Source organism: Cebus imitator, unplaced genomic scaffold, assembly GCF_001604975.1.
Source record: "Cebus imitator isolate Cc_AM_T3 unplaced genomic scaffold, Cebus_imitator-1.0 Scaffold38, whole genome shotgun sequence".
In the NCBI taxonomy this organism is placed as follows: domain Eukaryota; kingdom Metazoa; phylum Chordata; class Mammalia; order Primates; family Cebidae; genus Cebus; species Cebus imitator.
Window position 1 is genome coordinate 4,630,422 of NW_016107353.1, and position 19,249 is coordinate 4,649,670.

At 44.8% G+C, this 19,249-nt stretch overlaps 1 protein-coding gene across 3 annotated transcripts in view; it reads right to left on the bottom strand.

Annotated features, from left to right (window-relative positions):
- FCMR (Fc fragment of IgM receptor) overlaps positions 1 to 11,579 on the bottom strand; it is a 22,269-nt gene extending 10,690 nt beyond the window's left edge. For 2 of the 3 annotated variants that reach the window (XM_017525494.2, XM_037737381.1), the window contains exon 1: positions 11,286 to 11,471. In XM_017525494.2, coding sequence (XP_017380983.1) covers positions 11,286 to 11,322 — 37 coding nt within the window. In that variant the 5' untranslated portion in view covers positions 11,323 to 11,471. Of the gene's footprint in view, positions 1 to 11,285 lie in introns of all 3 variants that reach the window. The other variant, XM_017525492.2, reaches the window with a different exon arrangement.
- Between the last annotated feature and the right edge of the window lie 7,670 nt (positions 11,580 to 19,249).

A 19,249-nucleotide genomic window follows, 5' to 3' on the forward strand; every position in this document is an offset into this window, starting at 1 on the left:
TCCTTCCTTCCTTTTCTTTTCTTTTCTTTCCTTTCCTTTTCTTTTTTTTTCCTTTCCTTTCTTTTTTGTCTTGCTCTGTCACCCAGGCTGGAGAGCAGTGGTGTGATCATGATTCACTATACCCTCAACCTCCTGGGCTCAAGCAATCCTCCCATCTCAACTTCCCAAGTAGCTGGGACTACAGGTGCATGCCACCATGCCTGGCTAATTTTTGTCTTTGTTGTAGAGATGGAGTTTTTACTATGTTGACCAAGCTGGTCTCAAACTCCTGGCCTCAAGTGATCTGCCTGCCTTGGCCTCCCAAAATGCTGGAATTGAGCCACTGCACCCTGCCCTTATTCTCATTTCTACCCTTAGTCTCAACTTCAGCCTCTTTCCATCCCCAACCCTACTCACAACCTTAGGCCAGCTCTATGTTCACCCCCATCCCTATGCCCGAGACTTACCTTAAGTAAACCCCTAGCTTCGGCCTCACCACCAAAGCCAAACCCATAAGGACCCACACACCAAACCCTTGAGATGATCATCAAAACTATATCACTCACTCCAAGGAAACATAGTATGTGTCAGGTGACCTCAAACAACATATAGCCTCCATGTGACCTCAGCGCGGTGCTGGGAGCATGGTGCAGGAATGTCACAACAGGCTTTCCTTTCCAGTTTCGCTTCACTTAGGTGCATCCATCCAGCCATTCATCCACAGCTCTCTTTATTAAATCATTCAACAAGGGTTTATCGAATGCCTGTCCTGTGACAGCAAGCCAGCCAGCATCCCTCCCTAAGGCACAAATCATTTAGTGAGAGATACCAATCAACACCCACTGAGCAGTATAATACATCCCGTGACAGATCGCACAGGGTTCCCTGGAAGGAGTGAACATGGGCACCTGATCTAGACTGTTGCAGGGGCTGGCGTGGGCAGAGGAGGGCTTTCTGGAATAAGCAATATCTGAGTTGTGACCTGAAGGAACGGGTATAGAGGGCAACTGAGAGAGGGAAATGCCCATCATGGAGGCACGGGACATAGGAAAGGAAGTGAGGGTGTGTATGGGTGTGTGTGCATGTGTGCATAGGTGCGCACACACTGTATGTGTGCTGGGGAGGGATAAAAGATGTAGTTCACGAGTCCCTGACATCATAAAACTTATGATTTGAGCGACAGAGGTCAGATCTAATGCACTTGAGCCAGCTACAGAAGAGGTTAACGTAAGGCCATATCTGATTAATTGCCAACTAAGTGGATCCTCATAAATGTCTGCATATTTCTGGGAAGAAAGTTCATACGATAAAGTGTGTGTGTGGTGAAGTGGGGCTGGAAGGCTGAAGTGGAGGAGGAGAAGAGAGTCTTCCAGACAGCCAGAACAGTCCCTCGAAAGGCCAGGATGTAAGAGAGAACATAGTATGTCAATGGGCAGAGAGAAATTTGCAGACTTACTGAGATTTATCCACAGGGCACACATTAAGAAGAGGACTAGGGAGTTTAGACAAATGAGAGTCAGGGAAAGCTTAGGAAAGAGGTGGGGCTTGAGGCTTTGGGATAAAGACATTCTGGGCAAAGGGAAGAATTCTGACAATGGTAAAGAGATAGAAACAATCATGGGAGCAGAAAAGGGGGTTGGGGAGGGTGGGCGGGAGCATGCTGAGATCTAAAAGTGTAGCTGATGCGAACATGGTAGAGACAGGTAGATGGACCAGCAAGAGCTCTGACATAGAAACCCTCACATGAAAAACCCAGCACTGCTTTAAACCCACTGGAAATTGAGTCATGAGGTAGCCTCACAACTAGACATTGCAATGGGAAGGTGACCTGTCACAAAGTGCCAATTAACAGACAAAGACCCAATCCAAGGAAGGTCTGGAGGAATCACCTTGTGCATCCAGACAGCCCCCACCTGTGTAGGAAGCTGAGCACTGAGGGTGGAAGCACGCGGAAGTGTTTGAATGAGACTAACCCAGCCTGGAAGGAGGTGTTAATTCCACTTTCCCAAGAGCAAGATGGTACAAAATAGGCAGGGGAAAGATAGCAGAGATGGAGCCTTCACCTATGTAGCAACCTCCAGCAGCCCCAGGGGCCCAGGGTTGAGCTTTTGGTAAGTCCCTGGTCTGCCTGTTCAACTCCTTGTTGTGCAGACCCCTGATGGATGAAGCACAAGGAAAGCTGCTGGCTGTGCTGAGCTCTGGTCCATGAGGAAGCAGTAATTGGCGAGGTACAAATGACCAGACCCCAGGAAAAAGTAACTAGTTCTCCTCAAGTTCATGGTAGCTTCTAACCTATTCCCAAGTCTTAGAAAAGCAGATTTTTAAAACAAAAAAGATAGATATAAGCTACTGGTTTAGACATCTAAAATAGCACAGTGTGCCTGATCCTCATCTGAGGAGAATGGCCATGATGCCCATGACCTGGTCCTGTGCTTAGGAATGGCCATTACATCTGTCCAGGGCGTGGTCTAGAAATATGTTTTTAAACAAGTGTCCCAGGTGCCCTTGCATTGCTACAATCCTGGGCTATATAACTACATTTACAAACGATTCTGGGGAAGAAAGGGAGGGATGGGAAAAAGCATAGAAAGGAAACAACCTGTTCAATAGTAATATTTTTGAGAGACTGCTAAGTAAGTGACATTAATCTCTAAATTGGTGACTTGATTTTCAGTGGTCATGATAGGGAAGAGGGAGATATGTGGTTTAGATAATCACTCTCAATATATAAGTGGATGTAGATACATGATTGGAAAATGGGAAAAAAACCTGTAATTTTTATCATACAAAATAAGGTCAAGGTCCACAGGGCCTTGGTGGCTGGGGAGCTCTGAAGAGGGACTCTGGCGCCCACTTAGCAGTGATTTTCCAGATGGAAGTGCAGATGAGGACCTGGTCAACTCAAATCAGAGCAGATCTCAGGAAGAAGGAGAGCTGGCCTCTGATTTTTCTGTTTATCAAAAGAGGCATGGATTTTTTTTTTAAAGCATGAGAAACATCCCTCCCACTCAGATTTTTGTTTCCAAATATTGTAACCTGGGTGTGTCCAGACCTGCTGCCTGTCACAGTGAATGAAGTTTCCACCTCCTTTCAAAGGCCAACCCGTCTACCTGTATGCTGATTCCATCATTCTCACCTGTTTTAGAACTTCTTGTCTGCAATGATCTTGTTTCTTTCTCTGGCTATTGGAGAAAAATGGCCTTCTCTTCTAGCATTGCCATAGCTATTGCCCATCTTTTCTTCTTCTTTTTTCTAAGACAGGGTCTTTCTCTGTCACCCAGGCTGGAGTGCAGTGGTGCAATCTTGGCTCACTTCAGCCTCCACCTCCTGGGCTCAATCAAGCTTCCCACTTCAGCCTCCTAAGTAGCTGGGATTATAGACATACAACACCATACCTGACTAATTTTTTTTTTTTTTTTGGTAGAGATGGGCTTTCACTGTGTTGCCCAGGTTGGTCTTGAACCTCAGGATCAAACGATCCACCCACCTGATCCTCCTAAAGTGTCAGGATTACAGGCGTGAGCCACCGTGACTGGCTTTGCCCATCTTAAAAAACCCCTCAGTTGACCTTTGCCTCCCCTTCACCTGCCAACGCATCTCTCTATTCTCTTTCTAAACCAGTTATCAAATTTGCTAAATCAGATTCTCTTCCACACCGCCTAATTTCTCTTCAATCCACTCCTATCAGAATTTCGTGTCCAGTGTTCCACTGAAACTGCTCTTGTCAAGTCACCGAAGTTCTCCTGTTGCCACATGCAGTGGTCACTTCTTTGTCTTCATTTCCCCTCACCCTCTCAGCAGGAATTGACAAAAGGAGCCAGCCCATCTGGAAACACACCCTTGCCATGGCTTCCCCACTGCACACCCTCAACTGTGGCTCCCGTCAGCCTCCCGTTTTACTCTCTTTCTTTCCCACCTCTCCATGCTGGGCTGGCCCAAGGCCAGTTCCTTGAACTTGTTCTTTTCTCTGTCCTTCCTCCCTTTCTTCCTTCACTTGCTCATTGACTACCGTGGTTTCTAAGGATAATGCTATAGATTTCACCAAAATGTGATCTCCAGTCTTACCTCTGAGCTCCAGACTTGCCTCTGACATCTCCCCTCAGACCCTACTTGAATGTGTAAGATATATGCCAAACTTAACAACAGCCGAAAAAGAATTGATTTCTCTTCCAGAATCTGTTCCTTCACATGCTCTTCCAAAGACCTCATCATCCACCCAGCTGCTGAAGCCTAGAACTCATCTTAGTGTCAAAGAATCAAGAATGAATTTTAATTGTGTGTGTGTATGCTAGGTCCCAGCATCAAATGTACATATTATTATTATTATTATGGTCAAGGTGAAAAGGGTTGAAAGCTCACACTGCATGACACTGCCTTGCTTTATTATAGAATTCTACACAAGCCTCTGGGCAATGTGATCTATAGTTTTTGTCTCATGCACTGGGCCCTTGGGAGGCCCACCCCAGCATTTGCAGGACCTGGGGTAGGAGTACAAATTAAGGCTCAGATACTATATAGCTGAATATTTTAAAGTTATAAATCAAGCTAATGAACTGTTAAATAAAATTTGCTTTATTTCCCTAGCTCAACAAATGCACACCCTCCTTGGATGTCCACTCTACACCGTGGTCATGCAGGGAAAACAAACCTAACCTTCCTGCCCCCAGCCTGTGCCCATCTTCCTTCTCTTTTCATCTTTTGCTCTTGCCCATAGCACAAGGGTCCTGGTATATACACAGTAGATACCCTACCTTGTAAGTACAGTCTTCACTCACCTTCTTCCCAAATAGCTACCTGTGGCCACCTTTTATAGGCCAGGGGAACTAAGAACCTTGAAAAAAGATTTGACGAAATGCTAAAGAGAATAAACAGCTTAGAGAAGAATATAAATGAATTGATGGAGCTGAAAAACACAATACGAGAGCTTCACGAAACATACACAAGTTTCAATAGCTGAATTGACTAAGCAGAAGACAGGATATCAGAGATTAAAGATGAACTCAATGAAATAAAACAAGAAGGCAAGATTAGAGAAAAAAAGAGTAAAAAGAAATGAACAAAGCCTCTAAGAAATATGGGATTATGTGAAAAGACCTAATCTACGTTTGATAGGTGTACCTGAATGTGATGGAGGGAATGAATCCAAGTTGGAAAACACTCTTCAGTATATTATCCAGGAGAACTTCCCTAACCTAGCAAGGCAGGCCAATATTCAAGTCCAGGAAATACAGAGAACACCACAAAGATACTCCTCAAGAAGAGCAACCCCAAGGCACATAATCGTCAGATTCACCAGGGTAGAAATGAAGGAAAAAGTGCTAAGGGCAGCCAGAAAGAAAGGTCAGGTTACCCACAAAGGGAAGCCCATCAGACTCACAGCAGATCTTTCAGCAGAAACCCTACAAGCCAGAAGAGAGTGGGGGCCAATATTCAACATCCTTAAAGAAAATAACTTTCAACCTAGAATTTCATATCCAGCCAAACTAAGCTTCATAAGTGAAGGAGAAATAAAATCCTTTATGGACAAGCAATTGCTCAGAGATTTCATCATCGCCAGGCCTGCTTTACAAGAGCTCCTGAAAGAAGCACTAAACATAGAAAGGAACAACCAGTACCAACCACTCCAAAAACATACCAAATAGTAAAGAGCATCGACACGATGAAGAAACTGCATCAACTAACAGGCAAAACAACCAGCTAGCATCAAAATGGCAGGATCAAATTCACATGTAACAATATTAACCTTAAATGTAAATGGCTAAATGCCACAATCAAAAGACACAGACTGGCAAATTGGATAAAAAGTCAAAACCCATTGGTGTGCTGTATCCAGGAAACTCATCTCACATGCAAGGATATACATAGGCTTAAACTAAAGGGATGGAGGAAGACTTACCAAGCAAATGGAGAGAAAAAAAAAAAAAAAAGCAGGAGTTGCAATCCTAGTCTCTGATAAAATAGACTTTAAACCAACAAAGATCAAAAGAGACAAAGAAGGGCATTACATAATGGTAAAAGGATCAATGCAATAAGAAGAGCTAACGATCCTAAATATATACACACCCAATATAGGAGCACCCAGATACATAAAGCAAGTTCTTAATGACCTACAAAGAGACTTAGACTCCCACACAATAATAGTGGGAGACTTTAACACTACACTGTTAGTATTAGACAGATCAATGAGACAGAAAATTAACAAGGATATCCAGGGCTTGAACTCAGACCTGGACCAAGCAAACCTAATAGACATTTACAGAACTCTCCACCCCAAATCCACAGAATATACATTCTTCTCAGCACCACATCACACCTACTCTAAAACTGACCACATAATTAGAAGTAAATCACTCCTTAGCAAATGCAAAAAATGGAAATCGTAAAAAATAGTCTCTCAGACCACAGTGCAATAGAGTTAGAACTCAGAATTCAGAAACTAACTCAGAACAACACAATTTCATGGAAAATGAACAACGGCTTTTGAATGTTGACTGGATAAACAATGAAATGAAGACAGAAATAAAGATGTTCTTTGAAACTAACAAGAACAAAGACACAACATACCAGAATCTCTGGGACACATTTAAAGCAGTGTCTAGAGGAAAATTTATAGCAATAAATGCCCACATGAAAAGCAAGGAAAGATCTAAAATTGACACCCTATTGTCAATATTGAAAGAGCTAGAGGAGCAAGATCAAAAAAAAAAACACCTCAAAAGCTAGCAGAAGACAAGAAATAACTAAGATCAGAGCAGAACTGAAAGCGATAGAGACACAAAAACCCTTCAAAAAACTCAATAAATCTGGGAGTTGGTTTTTTGAAAAGATCAACAAAATAGACCACTAGCCAGACTAATAAAAAAGAAGAGAGAATAATCAAATAGAGGCAATAAAAAACGATAAAGGGGATATCACCACAGATTCCACAGAAATACAAACCACCATCAGAGATTACTACAAACAACTCTATGCACATAAACCAGTAAACCTGGAAGAAATGGATAAATTCCTGGACACTTGCATGCTCCCAAGCCTAAAACAGGAAGAAGTCAAAACCCTGAATAGACCAATAACAAGGGCTGAAGTTCAGGCAGCAACGAATAGCCTACCAACCAAAAAAAGCCCAGGTCCAGATGTGTTCACAGCCAAATTCTACCAGACGTACAAAGAGGAGCTGGTACCATTCCGTCTGAAACTATTCCAAACAATCCAAAAAGAGGGAATCCTTCCCAAATCATTTTATGAGACCAACATCTTTCGATACCAAAAATCTGGCAGAGACTCAACAAGAAAAGAAAGCTTCAGGCCAATATCCGTGATGAACATAGATGCAAAAATCTTCAATAAAATGTTGGCAAACCAATTGCAATAGCACATCAAAAAGCTTACCCATCACGATCAAGTAGGCTTCATCCTGAGGATGCAAGGCTGGTTCAACATACACAGGTCTATAAAGCTAATCCACCACATAAACAGAATCAAAGACAAAAACCAGATGATTATCTCAATAGATGCAGAGAAGGCCTTTGACAAATTTCAACAGCCTTTATGCTAAAAACTCTCAATAAACTAGGTATCAATGGAATGTATCTCAAAATAATAAAAGCTATTTACTACAAACCCACAGCCAATATCATACTGAATGGGCAAAAACTGGAAGCATTCCCTTTGAAATCTGGCACTAGACAAGGATGCCCTCTCTCACCACTCCTATTCAATATAGTATTGGAAGTTCTAACAAGAGCAATCAGGCAAGAAAAAGAAATAAAGGATATTCAGTTAGGAAAGGAGGAAGTCAAATTGTCTCTATTTGCAGATGACATGATTGTATATTTAGAAGACCCCATTGTCTCAGCCCAAAATCTCCTGAATCTGATAAGTAACTTCAGCAAAGTCTCAGGATACAAAATCAATGTGCAAAAATCACAAGCATTCCTATACACCAATAACAGACTTAAAGACAGCCAAGTCAAGAACGAACTGCAATTCACAATTGCTGCAAAGAGAATAGAATACCTAGGAATACAACTAACAAAGGATGTAAAGAACCTCTTCAAGGAGAACTACAAAACACTGCTCAAGGAAATAAGAGAGGACACAAACAGTTGGAGAAACATTCCATGCTCATGGTTAGGTAGAATCAGTATCGTGAAAATGGCCATACTGCCCAAAGTAATTAATAGATTCAACACTTTCCCCCTCAAGCTACCAATGACCTTTTTCAGAGAACTGGAAAAAACCACCTTAAACTTCATATGGAACCAAAAGAGAGCTCGCATAGCCAAGTCAATTCTAAGCAAAAAGAACACAGCTGGAGGCAGCACGCTACCTGACTTCAAACTATACTACAAGGCTACAGTAATCAAAACAGCATGGTGCTGGTACAAAAACAGAGATATAGACCAACGGAATAGAACACAGGCCTCAGAAACAACACCACACATCTATAACAATCTGATCTTTGACAAACATGACAAAAACAAGCAATGGGAAAGGATTCCCTGTTTAATAAATGGTGTTGGGAAAACTGGCTAGCCATGTGCAGAAAGCAGAAACTGGACCCCTTCCTGACGCTAAAATTAACTCCAGATGGATTAAATACTTAAACATAAGACATACCACCGTAAAAACCCTAGAAGAAATCTTAGACAAAACCATTCAGGACATAGGCATAGGCAAAAACTTCATAACCAAAACACCAAAAGCATTGACAACAAAAGCCAAAATAGACAAATGGGATCTAATTAAACTCCAGAGCTTCAGTACAGCAAAAGAAACAATCATTAGAGTGAACCAGCAACCAACAGAATGGGAAAAATATTTTGCAATCTACCCATCTGACAAAGGACTTATATCCAGAATCTACAAAGAACTAAAACAGATCTACAGGAAAAAAAAACAAACAAACCCATTCAAAAGTGGGCAAAGGATATGAACAGACATTTTTCAAAAGAAGACATATATGAGGCAACAAACATGAAAAAATACTCATCATCACTGGTCATTAGAGAAATGCAAATCAAAACTACATTGAGATACCATCTCACGCCAGTTAGAATGGCGATCATTAAAAAATCTGGAGACAACAGATGCTGGAGAGGATATGGAGAAATAGGAACACTTTTACACTGTTGGTGGGAGTGTAAATTAGTTCAACCATTATGGAAGACAGTGTGACGATTCCTCAAGGACCTAGAAATAGAAATTCCATTGGACCCAGCAATCCCATTACTGGGTATATATCCAAAGGATTATAAATCGTTCTATCATAAGGACACATGCACATGAATGTTCATTTCAGCATTATTTATAATAGCAAAGACCTGGAACCAACCCAAATGCCCATCGATGATAGACTGGACAGGGAAAATATGGCACATATACACCATGGAATACTATGCAGCCATAAAAAACAATGAGTTTGTGTCCTTTGTAGGGACATGGATAAACCTGGAAACCATCATTCTCAGCAAACTTACACAAGAACAGAAAATCAAACACCACATGTTTTCACTCATAGGTGGATGTTGAACAATGAGAACACATGGACATGGGGGGAGCATTACACACTGAGGTTTGTTGTGGGGGTCTAGGGGAGGGACAGCGGGGGGTAGGGAGTTGGTGAGGGAAAACATGGGGAGAAATGCCAGATATAGGTGATGGGGATGAAGGCAGCAAACATATTGCCATGCATGTACCTAGGCAACAATCCTGCATGTTCTTCACATGTACCCCAGAACCTAAATTGCGATAAAATATATATATATATATGAATAAAAAAATTAAAAAAACATAATTCAAAATGTAAGTCTGGTATTTACTATTTCATTTCAGATAAGAAAGATTAAATACAGTTTTATTTTTAATCTCCCAAGATTATAACCTATAATATTAAGACTATGTTAGCCTTAAGTCTTATTCAAATGTTTGTTGTAGAAAATTGTGTTGGCTCACTAAAGTTATACATTTTATTTGTCATAGGAAATTGAATTTACTCACCAACCTTTTGATAATTAACCCATGACTATGACTCCATTGATTTTACTAAAATTGACCTTATCTATGTTTAAACTCTGTAAATTCTCTTTAGATAGGAAACTATCTTAAATTCTTAGTTTAGGTTTTTCTTCTTGCCGATTGTATAGTTAAAATAAAATGCCAAATCTCATATTTTTACACTTCCAAAAAATTTTAAAAAGTCAAGTTTAGGAAAATTAATCTGGAGCTACATGCAGTCTGAGTTAGAGGAAGTGGTAAAGATAGTTAAGAGGGGATTGTGTGTTCTTTTCCTGTCCATTTCCTCTATTGCCTTCCTAGTATCAATTGCTGCTGCTGCTTACCCCAGTAGATATGGATCTAGAAACTGCATGATTTGGCCATTGATCGGATCAAGGTCTGAATGTGGATAAATGGGAAGAGGTGGTAAATAGCCATTCTGGCATGTCGTGGCTGATGATCAGAGATACTTCAGACAGGTGGAATAGCTGGTTTGGATGGTAATCAATAAGGAGTTTGAGATAAGGTTAGGCAGGCTACATTTCAAATCTCAGTGGGATATTGAAGAAGGGGTTGCCCAGGAGACAGTTCTAAATTGAGATATGGAATTCAGGAAATAGATTAGAGCTACTGAATGTATTACAGAGTTTTCATTTAGGATTGAAAGCTGGAAACTGAGGACTGAGAAAGATCTACAGAAAGAGTGTAGAGGTAAGAAGAAAGAAGTATGCAGGCACTTGCTTCAAGATCCCATATTAATAGGCTAAGATATTTAGGAGAGATGACGCCTTCAGCTCTTAAGAGTTAACACCTGGCTGGGCACAGTGGGGCACACCTGTAATTCCAGAACTTTGGGAAACTGAGCCAGGAGGATCACTTAAGGCCACAAGTTCAAGACCATCCTGGGCAACACAGCAAGACCCCATCTGTACAAAATAATTAAAAATTATCTGAGCATGGTGGCGTGCAACTGTCATCCTAGTTACTAGAGAGTCTGGGGTGGAAGGATCACTTGAGCCCAGGAGTTCGAGACTGCAGCGAGCCCTGATCTCACCACTGCACTCCGGCCTGGATGACAGAATTAACACCTGAACAAAACAGGAGTGTCTGGAGTGGAGAAAGGGGCATTAGCAGGGAGTGAGGAGGGTGCCCAACACCTAACGTGGCCTCCATTCTTGTCCTGCCCTACGTGTTGGTTTGCAAGTGAATCCATCCAGAAACATCAGAGCTGGGGCTGCCAGCCAACTCTTCTACTTGTGGCCAACTCAAACCTCATTCAGAGGTCTGAAGTGTTTCCCCACAGTACTCACCTGGCAGGAAGTAAAGTAACCAAAGCCAGGGGTCCATTGTTCCTTCTAGAGCACAAGATCCATCCAAGAGCTCCTAGAGAGGGGACAGAGACACGCTGCTTTCTCAGGAACCCTTCACGATCTGAAGTGTGAAAGAGATTTCTAGTCCTCAACGAGGAACAAGCCTTGATGATGAGGAAATGACAACCTTGTTTGCTAACTAGTCTTAGGCTAAAAAGAGAGCGCTGACAAACCACAGCGGAAGTAAGGAGCTAAGAAAACATGTTGTGTTGAATAAGAAAGGGTCACCTGGTTTAGGAGGCATCTAGGAAGTTCCTCCAGACTATTAGCAGTGACCAGGCCTGATACTCCTTTGCCTCTGTGCTTTTTCTCAGCAGGGCCTCCCGTGCTCTATATGTACTCATTGGCTTCTGAGCTGGGGTCATTTACTTTCATTCTGCCTTCAGGATAAAAGAGCCTGCTCACTGATTTTCCCACCTGAGAAAGGCTATATGGTCAGAAGTGTGGGCCTGAAGTCAGAAGATGCTGGCTGTAGTCCTCACCAGTCACCAGTTGACTCACCTTTACAGACGTTTTTGAGCACCTACTATGGGGGTAAACTAACTATGGACTTCGAGGAATGCATTACTTTTCTCTGAGCCTGAGGTTTTTCATCTAGGAAATAAATGAAGCTGGGACTAGATGATCCCTGGCATTTCCTCCTGCAGGACGTAGTTCCTTCACCGTAGCTCCCCAACGCCTCAGCCATCCCCACCCTTCATCTCCCGCAACTGTCCCCACAAGGTGCTGCCCTGCGGCAAGGGCTCAGGCCTCTATCCAGTGACCAAGGCAGTGCCAGGACTGGGGTGTGACAGGTCATGTAGCTACCCTGCCTGAAGTCACAGCGGCCTGGTAGAGCCTCCCTTCAGGACCCTGAGAGCCCAAGGGTAAGTCCACTGACTGATGGAGCAAGATGTTGAGGCCACAGGGCATCTTGGGGAGAGTTTTGGATCCAACTCAGAAGACCTCAGGTCTTGTCCTGGCTTGGTACTTCCTAGCTTGGCGTAAATTTCCCTAGGTCTCGGTTTTCTCCTTGGTAAAATAGGAATGGCCCCTGCCCTGCCCACCTCACATGGCTTTTGTGAGGCCCAGCAGAACTTGCAGGCATGGAGGTACTTTGAGAAGCCTTTGCTGTGAGCTGTGCAGGGATATTACTTATGAGAACATCCCCAGTGCTCTTTTCCTAGAAGTTTCATCCCCGGAGGTCAGTTCCCAGGGCCCCAACCCCAGGTGCAAGGGCCTCTTGTGCCCCTGGAGGATCCGGGCTATTCTCATACTGTTTCTGGGAGGGCGTGACTGACAGAGCTGGGGTCCACAGCGGTCGTGTAAGCTGCTCCTTGCTTGCCCCCACACACCGGATTTGTCACATGCTCTCCAAAACAACAACATCGGCAGTGGAGGTTGAATGTGAGGCTCAGAGCAGGTGCAGAGGAAGTGTGTGTGTGGGCAGGCAGCCTGCTCTGCCCCATCCCTGAGTCTCCCTTGGCCCAGAGCAACTGTGGCTGTGATGTCTTCTAGCCCTGAAATGGGCCAAAATGGCAGAGGGCAGCCTCAGGCCTCTGCTTAGTGCCAGAGCTCCCAGCTAGGATCAGCCCCACCCTTCCCTATGTGGCAGGCTCTTCCCAATGCCCCAGAGCTGTCACGCAGCTGGACTCCACCATGCGCTGGGCTTGAGGCCTGGGACTGTCTTGGAGAGACAGAGAAGAGTATGAGTCAATGAACGTGATGTGTGTTTGGGCAAGAGTGTGTGAGTGTGAATATATGTGTGAATGTGTGAGTGGGTGATGTGGGCTGTATGGCTCTGATGTTTGAGCACATGAAATATGTGCAGTGTGTGACTGAAGTGTGATGTGTGAGGGTGTAATGTGCATTTTGTGGTACATGATGTGTGTGTGGTGTGTGGCTATAGTGTCAGTGTGTGTAGTCAGTGTGTGAACATGTGTGTGGCTAAGAGTGTGTCATGTGTGTAGTATGTGAATGAGTGTTGTGTGGCTATGAGTGTGTGTGCTGTGTACTGTGGGAAAGTGTGTTGTGTGACTATGAGTGTGTGTGTTATGTGTAGTGTGTCTGTGTGATTGTATGATGTGTGGGTGTGAGTGTATGATGTGTGAAGTGTGTGTTCACATGTGTGGTGTGTGGCTGATTGTGTGCTGTGTGTAGTGAATGTGAATGTGTGGTGTGCAGCTATCAGTGTGTGTGTTGGGTATAGTGTGTGAGTGTGAATGTGTGGTGTGTGGCTATCAGTGTGTGTGCTGTGTGTAGTGTGTGAATGTGTGAATGTGATGTATCAGTAAAAACTTGAACTTTAGAATATTCATGTTCCTGTATCCAGGACAAAGATTTTTGGCTCTAGTGTGGCTATGAGTGTGTGCTGTGTGTCGGATGTGAGTATCAATGTGTGGTGGGTGACTATGAGTATGTGATTGTGAATATATGGAGTGTGGCTATGAGAGTGTGCTATGTGTAGTTGTGTGAGTGTGTGGTGTGTGGTTATGAGTGTGTGTGAATGTGTAGTGTATGGCTATGAGTGTGAGTGTGAATGTGGTGTGTGGCTGCGTGTGTGCTCTGTGTAGTACGTATGTGTGTGAATGTGTGGTGTGTGGCTATGAGTGTGTGTGTGGTGTGTGCTTGTGTGTGTGCAGTTTGTGACTGTGTGTGCTCTGTGGAGTGTGTCAGTGTGTGGTGTGTGGCTGTGTGTGTTCTCTGTGGAATGTGTAGTGTGGTTATGTGTGTGTGAATGTGTGGTGTGTGGTTATGAGAGCGTGTGTGGTGTGTGGTTATGAGTGTGTGAGTATGAGAGTGTTGTGGGCTGTGCCTGTGCTCTGGAGTGAGTGTGTAGTGTGTGGTTGAGTGTGTATGTGAGAGTGTGTTGTGGGCTGTGTGTGTGCTCTGTGGAGTGTGAGTGTGTGGTGTGTGGTTATGAGTATGTATGAGAATGTTGTGTGCTGTGTCTGTGCTCTGTGGAGTGTGTGTGTTGTGTGTGGTTATGAGTGTGTGAGTATGAGTGTGTTGTGTGCTGTGTGTGTGCTCTGTGGAGTGTGTGAGTGTGTGGTGTGTGGTTATGAGTGTGTGTGTATGAGTGTGTTGTGTGCTGTGTGTGTGCTCTGTGGAGTGTGTGGCATGAGTGTGAGAGTGTGTTGTGTGTGTGTTCTGTGGAGTGTGAGTGTGTGTTGTGTGGTTATGAATATGTGAGAATGAGAGTGTTGTGGGCTGTGTCTGTGCTCTGTGGAGTGTGTGAGTGTGTGGTGTGTGGATACGAGTGTGTGAGTACGAGTGTGTTGTGGGCTGTGTGTGCACTCTGTGGAGTGTGTATGTGGTGTGTGGTTATGAATGTGTGAGTGTGAGAGTGTGTTGTGGGCTGTGTGTGTGCTCTGTGGAGTGTGTGTGTGTGTGGTGTGGTTATGAGTGTGTATGAGTGTTGTGGGCTGTGTGTGGTCTATGGAGTGTGAGTGTGTGTACATGTCTGTGATCTGGGTTTGGCTGTGCTGAGTCTGGGGCCCGCCAGGCAGGGCAGAAGTTGTGTGGAATGCAAGTGGGTAGGAGAGCTTTTCGCGTCACGCGTGGCCCAAGTGAAACCCTGAAAACATCCCATTAGGTTGTTAAGACTAAGACTTAGGGGTCTGAGGGCTGCTGGGCAAGAGGTGAAATTTTGGAGTTTGAGGGGATCAAAACTCCCAGAACTGGGCCTATCCTGTCTGTATCTTCAGCTGTTACCCCTGGATCACGGGGGTTGGGGCCCAAGGGAAGATTGACGGCTGGTGAAATTGTGAAGTTTACGATTATTACATCCTTACTTTCGTCTCTGTTTTTCTCGTCTGAACTCGATTTCTCCTTTCTGACTCACAGGGCTGCCATGGTGCTCTGTGTAGTAGATATGTGTGTGAATGTGTGGTGTGTGGCTGTGAGTGTGTGGTGTGTGCTGGTGTGTGTGTGTGTGGAGAGTGTCTGCCAGGCTGGAGCACACCCTGGGGCAGGGGAGCCAATGGCCCAGCACCCTCTAGGGGCCAGAAGGCGTGAACCTGATGGAAAACATTCACAGCCCCCCGACAGCCTGGTGGAGAGAATGAATCATGTGAGAGGCACTGGAAAGTAAGACCTTTCGGTGGATTCATTCACTCTCGGTGATGACCTTTCAGCTTAGGCTCTGCCATCCTCCCTAAGTCACAGATGGGCTAAGAAGAACATTTCCCGTAAGGCTGTTGTGAGGATCACATGAGGATCACATCAGTGTTACAAGGGACACAGCATACAACCTGTGATCTAGTGCAGTGGAGATGAGCCACCCCCACTGATGGAGGTTGTCGTCATGGGTTCTGCCTGGTTATTGCATTTCTCTACTTGAACCTCCTCATGGCCAGGTTAGAAGGGCCATTTCCTGGGCCTTCCCAAATGAGGGCCTCCATTCTCAGGTGGTTCTCTCCATGACCCAATGCTCTTCTCTGCAATGACCACAAGAATCTCCTTGTCTGGTGGACTCAACAAGAACAAGTCCCCGCCCCAGGAAGAGGTACCTGATGCAGGCATCCTGCAGTCCCATCTTTCCCAGCACCACAGGACCCCAGGCTTGCCTGTCCCAGAGCAAGCCACTCCACAGGAGTAGGGCCTTTGAGCATCCCCCTTTACAAAAATAAGCCTATTTGTGACTTTTTAAAAAATAAGAAATGGTGGAATTTTGGTGACTAAGATTTCTTTCCTGACTACTGCCATATTCCTATTGGAGTTCTGAGGTTAAAACTTCAAACTTTTGGAGGACTTTTGGATCAACTTCTATGTGACATAACAGCAAAAACCTGGGTTTTAGAATATGCATGTCCCTGTATCTAGGACAAAGGTTTTTGGCTCTAGAGAGAGCAGCTCGGCTGCCCTTTTAAGAATCAGCCAGGCGTGGCGTTTCCCACCTGTAATCCCAGTACTTTGGGAGGCCGAGGTGGGTGGATCACAAGGTCAGGAATTTGAGACTAACTTGAGCAACATGGGGAAACCACATGTTTACTAAAAAACTGCAAAAATTAGCTGGGCATGGCAGGTGCACCTGTAATCCTAGCTACTCAGACTGAGGCAGGAGAATCATTTGAACCCAGGAGGCGGAGGTTGCAGTGAGCCAAGGTTGTGCCACCGCACTCCAGCCTGGGCAACAAAGCAAGACTCCATCTCAAAAACAAAACAACAAAACAACCCCAAAAAATGAGAATCAGCCTTGGAAGAAACACTCCAGACCTGCTTGGTTCCTCCTCTGTGCCTGCCTTGCTCCACCGCCTGCTGGCGCCTTGGTCTCAGCCTCACAGCTTGCTTCTCAGCGTGCCCACTGTCCACTTGGACATGTAGCCTTTTTGAGATGATCTTTCATTTTTGTTGCACAGACTCCCTAGTAGAGATCATTATTTTAGGAAAGCTGGGGGTGATGGTGGGAAACTCAACTTATTTCTCTGCCTGGGGAACCAGTTTCATAGACCACAGCACAATCCGTTCCTCTCGCTGCTGTTTAATGTTCTTGGGAGAGATGTCACGTCTTGGGTCTTGGAAAACTCTAAATCAGGGATCTATTTTTAGCTTCACAAAACAAAATCAATTGCTATCAACAATTTCCTGGCTGGATGCGGTGGCTCACGCCTGTGATTTAAGAGGCACGGGCAGAAGAATTGCATGAGGACAGGAGTTCCAGACCAGCCTGGGCAAAAAACAAGACCCTGTCTCTACAAACAAACAAAAAAATTCCTAACCACTGTTGGGCCCCACAGTGATTGAGCATAAATAATAGTTGGGCGTTAATAATACTCCTGTTGGGCCTTAATAATAGTCCTATCTTTACATATTGGACTTTAAAAAATAATAAAAATTAAGATAATTCAAGAATTTGGGGAAGATTTCCTTGTCATCAAATGTTTAAATAGTTCCTTGAATGCTCAGGGCCACGGACCATTGCTAATTGGTTTATCACCATCAATCTTGCAGTGGATTGTCACTGCCTTGTACTGAGCTGAAGCGTATTCCCTCCAAACTCATGTCCACTGGAACCTATGGACCAGCTTCCTTCTTTAAAAGGGTTTCTCCTGCTACATGTGGGGGCAGATGGACTTCGGACAGTACTGACAATATCACTTAGGAACAATATAAGATCGCCTTTGGCTTTAGTGACATTTCTTGACCTTTGCTTCTAGGGACTGGGATAGGTGGCATGAGCTCAGGACTGGCTCGCTGGCTATTGGCACTGATAACAGTAGTTGCATTTTAATTCACTACCATACACACGGCCCTTTGGTGAGTCGGAGAACAGCTTCCTGGAGGGGTAAGACAGTGGTAGGTTCTGACACACCTTGTCATTTTGATTCTCCTGGAACGATTTGGTGTCATTCCAGAAGCGATGCATCCCCATCAAAAAGAGAGAAATAAACATTCCTGATGCCCCCTCTTCTGGCTGGATAGAAGCCCAAGGCTCTGACCCGGGTCAGGGCCTGGGAGCTGAGACTGAGTACTGTAATTAGTGGGGCTGGAGGGGAAACCAAAAGAGGACTGAGGCCGAGTCCCGGGAAAGGGTAGGCTCGGGAAGCGCATAGCAGCCTCAGCATTATGAGCAAGGTCCGAGTGGAAGCAAAGGTTCCCATCATGCCGGATGGTAGACTGGGGAGAACTCTCGCAGAGAGACTTCTCCACACACAGAAGCCCTGTGGAGGAGTCTAGGGGTGAGATGGGGGACTAGCTGCCAACAGACAGCTTGGGCAGTCCTTATAGGATATGACATGGTTTTGCCCCAGAACTTAGGAATGATCTTAACAGACAAGGGGGTCCTGGGGTGCCTAAAAGTGGGACCAAAGCAAAAGGCAGCCGGGTGCAGTGGCTTACGCTTGGGTTCCCAGCACTTTGGGAGGCAGGGGTGGGAGGATCAACTAAGCCCAGGAATTCAAAACCCGCCTGGGCAACATGGCGAAATTCTGTCTCTACAAACAAGCACAAAAAGTTAGCCAGTGTGGTGGCAGATGCCACCAGCGTCTCTGGAGGCTGAGGTGGGAGAATCACTTGAGCCCAAAGGTTGAGGCTGCAGCGAGTCATGATTGCACCACTGCACTCCAGCCTGGGCAACAGAGTGCCCTGTCAAAAAAAGAAAAGAAAAGAAAAAGAAGGGCTCGAAGGGGCCATCTGGGAGACAGAAGGTATTGGGGACAAATACAATCTGAGCCTCTTTGGTGGCAATCACAGTCTTTAATTATTCATTGTCATATTTCTGATTTGTTAGCAAGTATTAGCTTGTAGGCTGGCTGAAGAACAGAAATCAGAGGGAAAAAGAAACTAAATTTTAGCTTTCTGGAGAGCTGCCCCTCTGCGGCACCATCAAACATTTCTTTGTTTCCCTTCGACTTGGAACTCTTGAAACATCAGGGTTTGTGAGGGTTTGGCTGTTCTTGTATCTTAGGTCCATGTGAGTGACAGAAACGGATAGGTTGTCTTCCCTCAGGTAGGGTCTGGGAAAGATCAGTCTCCTTCCTTTATATTTTCTCTTCTTCCTCCTCCTCCTTATTCTAAAACCATACCTCCAAAAGAGGGGCAGCGACTCTTGCAGAGAGATCCCTGGCCCAGGACAGGAGACGTCAAATTTACTTTATCTCGCTGAGAGCCCTTGAGAAAAACACTTCAGGGCTGGGCGCAGTGGCTCGTGCCTGTAATCCCAGCCCTTGGAGAGGCTGAGGCGGGCGGATCACTTGAGGCCAAGAGTTCAAGACCAGCCTGGTCAACATGGCGAAACCCTGTCTCTATAAAACAAAAATACAAAAAATTAGCCAGACATGGTGGCGCATGTATGTAGTCCCAGCTACTCAGGAGGCTGAGGCATGAGAATCACTTGAACCCAGAAGGTGGAGGTTGCAGTGAGCTGAGATCATGTCACTGCACTCCAGCCTGGGTGACACAGTGAGACTACGTCTCAAAAAAAA